This window comes from Urocitellus parryii, chromosome 3, assembly GCF_045843805.1.
Source record: "Urocitellus parryii isolate mUroPar1 chromosome 3, mUroPar1.hap1, whole genome shotgun sequence".
NCBI classification, from domain to species: Eukaryota; Metazoa; Chordata; class Mammalia; order Rodentia; family Sciuridae; genus Urocitellus; species Urocitellus parryii.
Genome location: NC_135533.1, coordinates 157,486,425 through 157,490,499, shown reverse-complemented (window position 1 = coordinate 157,490,499; position 4,075 = coordinate 157,486,425). Strand labels below are relative to the sequence as shown.

Genomic DNA, 4,075 nt, shown 5'->3' with positions numbered 1-4,075 from the left:
CCACAACTCCAGCCCATATTGTTATTTTATAGTGTACTCCTTCTACTTGTAAAAAAATAAAGTTTATTGTAAAATAACACACTCTTGTTATGCCAGTAGCAGCCCTCAAACATCTCATGTTTATTGTGCCTCTTGTTTGCATCATTTTCTCTTGTGCTTGATTTAATCTCATGTTGTTTTGTTCATTATGGCCCTAGGAGCAGAAAGCTGTGTCATACATTAGGTACTATATAGCTTTGGCATAGGAGGCTATTCTGTCTGGGTTTGTGTAAGTTCACTTTATGATATTTGACAACCAAATTGCCTAATGATAACTTTCTCAGAATACATTTTCATCACTAAGTGATCCTAACTGTATATAATATAAAGAGAGTATTAGGACTCAAGGAAATCTACAAATAACAAAGACGAATTTTAAAAAGTAAAGAAAACATAAAATCAATAAAAAGGCCCAATATCTAACTATTGGGAGTTTGTTTTTTTTTTTAAGGACAGGAAAAGCAGAAAAGATTTTATTAACAGAATACTAAGTCTCAAGATGGAACATGCCAGGCTGGGAATGTAGCTCATTGGTAGAGTGTTTGCCTAGCATGCATAAAGACCTGAGCTCTAGCTCCAGCACTGCAAAAACTAAAGAATAAAAATATGGAATGTGCCTACCAAGTGCCCAGTGCCATGAACAATAAGATACTCTCAATAAGCAAGAAATCCTAGGGTCTCAGAGGTCAGAGAGGGCTCCAGAGATTCCTTAGCAGCACTAAGGACCTTACTTTCTGTCCTTGAGCTCCCAGGGTGGAGGTGACAGGGGATGCCTTAGGATCTAATTCTCTCCCCAGACTAACATCCAGCAAGCAAGAAGCCAGATTAAGAGGCTTATAGACCTCTGAGGTACCTCATGATTATCTGTTCTCATATGATAGACTACTCCAAAACTTAGAAATGAAAACACTCATGATTTAACCTGATTTAAGCAGGTTCTTCGGGGTTTTTAGTGGGCTATGTCACCCTCCTTCCAGGATCTGGACCTGGCTGGGATATATTGCAGAGTGTCCAGGATCCTGGGGGAAGCCATATCAGTGGCCATTTCTACCAACTTGGTTTCAACCAGGACTCAGGATTTTTCTGAACCAGCTTCCTGGGGATGTTCACTGAGGAACTTCCACGGAATGAAGGAGGAAAACAAAGAAGAGAAGGACATGGGTCATAGGAACTCAGGGGCAGTGAGGGCAGTGCTGTGGTGGGAGGGGCCCCCAGGGCCTGGCTCCCGCCCCAGCTCTCCCATTATGACCTCCCTGGCTGTACCTAGGCCTTTGTGACTGTCACCCAGGCAAACCTGTGAGCCAGAATGACACCCAAAGTACCCTCAGTAAGAGGGTGGCAGGTCAGCCAGGCCAGAGCCTGGACCTGGGGTCAGGAAGGGGTCACAGGGAGGGATGGAGGGGCCAAAAACTCTGGGACCATGTGGCCACTCCCACTCCCAGTGTCCCCCAGCCCCAGCCTCGGGCAGCCACGGAGGATGCTTGGATCAGCCCTGCCAGGGATTTGTAAGGTGGCCCTGTCTGGTTCCCATCCCCTCCACTCACTCACTGGAGTCTGTGAGGACTTTTCCAGCCCCGGGGTCAGGGGGCAGGGAGCCCAGGGTGGGGGGTGAGGCAACCAGGGTCTTTCTTTCAAGTGAAGAAGGAGAGATGCAGTGGCAGAGAGTGAGAGAGCCAGTAGGGCCAAGACAAAGAGAAATGGAGGCAGAACTGGGGTGGGGCTGGCCCCTGCACCAAGGGCAAGAGCAGGGGCCATTCAGGCAGGGGGGATCCCCCTGTACAGGGCCTAGACCCTGCCCATGTCCAAGCCTTCCATTGGGAAGAGGGGTCCCAGCCTCACCCAGAGTAGCCCCCTCTCAGCTCCAGAGCGGGCCGCTGGGGTCTGCAGAACAATCCTTTCTCCAGCTGGAGCAGGAGAACCACAGCCTGGTAAGTACAAAGCCACCAGCTGGATGGGCTCCAGGCTGATCCTAGCTGCCCAGGCCTTTACCTCACCTCAAAGCTCCAGACCCTGCCTCAGTTTCCCACATGAAAAGCAGTCATGATAGATGACCCCATCTCTCTGTCTCCCAACTCCAGAAAAGGCAGAACCAGGACCTTCGGGAGCAGCTGGGGGTCCTCCTGGGTCCAGGACAGCAGTTCCTGCCCCTGTGTCCAGAGCACTCAAGTTGCACAGCCTTGGCCTGGGTGAGAACAAGTGTGCAGCCCTGTGACCCTGCACAGCAGCATCCCCCCAGCTGCCCAGGGCTGCAGACATTGCCCACAGCCTTGGGCTGATCTAGAGGCTCTCCCATAGTCCCCTGAATCAGCCAGCACCCGGCCCCTGGAGGACAGGACACCTGTTCAGCTGCTACGGCGGGAGCTGTGCCAGGGGGAGGAGGCCTTCGTTCGGCAGTCTCAGGTGGGCTTGGCAGTAGGGACCTGGGCCCAGAGAGGGGGTTCCCGTGCCCATACTGTCTCTCCTCATCCAGAACGAGCTACAACAAATAAGACTGTCCTTTGAGAGGAAGAAGATGGCCATCACTGAGGTGCTCACCCAGACCAGAGTGGGAGAGGGTATGAGGGGATCCCCACTGGTAGATCCTGTTCCTTGAACATAATACAAACTTTCCTACTCCCAGGTATGGGACGGTGTGGCAGAGGTACACATGGCTCTGAACAACCAGGCCACTGGGCTCCTGGTAAGTCCCCAGGAGGATGAGGAGGGCAGGGCAGGAGTTAGGTGGTGGTGAGAGGCAGGGGAGGGCAGCAGGTAGTCAGGGTGGAAGATCTGTCTTACCTCTTCTATCCCCCAGAACCTCAAGAAGGACATCCGGGGCGTGCTAGAGCAGATGGAGGACATTCAGCTGGAGATTCTGGGGTGATGTAGGGGACCAGGGCCTGACTGAACCAGGTCGGGATGGGGTGGATCAATGTTTGATCCCCCAGTTCCACAGTAGGGGGTGGCACAAGTATGGGGTGAGGGGCACATGGTCCTGACAGTGCGGCCCCCCAGGGAGCGGGCCCAGTGCCGCACCCAGGCCAGGAAGGAGCAACAGATGGAGTGCACGGAGGTGAGCTCCCCACCCCAGGCCACTCTTCCAGTTTGGAGACCTGGCCCAGGGGTACTTCTGGGGGGGGTGGTGGAGAAATGGTATCTTGACAGCAAGCCCCAAGGTGGGATCCTCCTGAGGAACCAGGTGACCAGAGTCATCGTGGAAAGTAGTTGCAGAAGGTGGCCCCTGCGGGAGGGATGGGGCAGGGGCACAACTGGGTTGACTGTATTGAAATCCCTGTCTATTGTGGGTCCTCCAGAGTCAGGGACCCCCACCCTCTGCCATAGCTCTCAAGGCAGGCTCTGACCCAGCCCCCTCCCCAACAGAAAGGGAGGCCACAGCTGGAATGTTCCGAGGGCCTCAAGGGCCAGCTCTGGTAGGTCACTTTGCAGGCAGAGCCCAGTCCCCCTGGGAACGTCCCTGTGGGCACCCCCTGCCCCTGACCACCACCGCCCGCAGGCTGCTGGCCCTGAGGCTGCTACTGGGCGCCCTGCTGGCCTGCACCGCTGCCTACGTGTACGTGGTGGACCCCGCACCCTTCGAGGGGCTAGTGCCGCCCCTGATGAGCCGAGCCGCCGTCTGGAAGCTCCGGGCCCTACTGGGCCCCTTCCTGCGCCTCGAGGTGGACGACTTCCTGCCCTTCTAGGCCGGAGGCCCAGCGGCCCCAGCGAGGAGGAGGCCAGGCAGCCACCGGCGCTGCCCTGGGTGCCCACTGGCCCCGTCAGCCCCTGGCCACAGCACTGCTGCACACCGTCCCTGCCAGGAGCTGCGGAGAAGGGTGGAGGCAGGGTCTGTCCTGAGGGCTGGGCCTGTGGCTGGACATATAGTCGTGACATGCTTGGTGTGTGAGCTTGTTTCCATGGAAACAGTGTGGAAGGGGCATTTTGGTGCTTCCTAAAGCAACCTATCCCAAGGAGCCCTGTCAATCTGGCAGTGGTGGGGAGGGGTCCTTCAGGGCAGCATCCCTGCCTCAACCGCAAGCACCAGTGTTGACTCCCATGT

General features: G+C 55.3%; 1 protein-coding gene across 1 annotated transcript; it reads left to right on the top strand.

Moving 5' to 3' along the window:
• Nucleotides 1–1,433: 1,433 nt before the first annotated feature.
• Nucleotides 1,434–3,719, top strand: Ccdc188 (coiled-coil domain containing 188). The gene is made up of 9 exons (XM_026401642.2): nt 1,434–1,967; nt 2,118–2,225; nt 2,335–2,439; nt 2,510–2,566; nt 2,660–2,719; nt 2,834–2,898; nt 3,034–3,091; nt 3,400–3,449; nt 3,533–3,719. The coding sequence occupies exons 1-9, from the start codon at nt 1,434–1,436 to the stop codon at nt 3,717–3,719; spliced, it is 1,224 nt and encodes a 407-aa protein (XP_026257427.2).
• The last annotated feature ends 356 nt before the right edge of the window (nt 3,720–4,075 follow it).

Bases quoted from the DNA above. Each gene is read 5' to 3' on its own strand.
- Ccdc188 (XM_026401642.2), top strand. From the start codon at position 1,434: ATGGAGGGGCCAAAAACTCTGGGACCATGTGGCCACTCCCACTCCCAG. The intron at 1,968-2,117 runs GTAAGTACAAAG...TCCCAACTCCAG, and splicing joins AGCAGGAGAACCACAGCCTG to AAAAGGCAGAACCAGGACCT. The intron at 2,567-2,659 runs GTGCTCACCCAG...TCCTACTCCCAG, and splicing joins AGAAGATGGCCATCACTGAG to GTATGGGACGGTGTGGCAGA.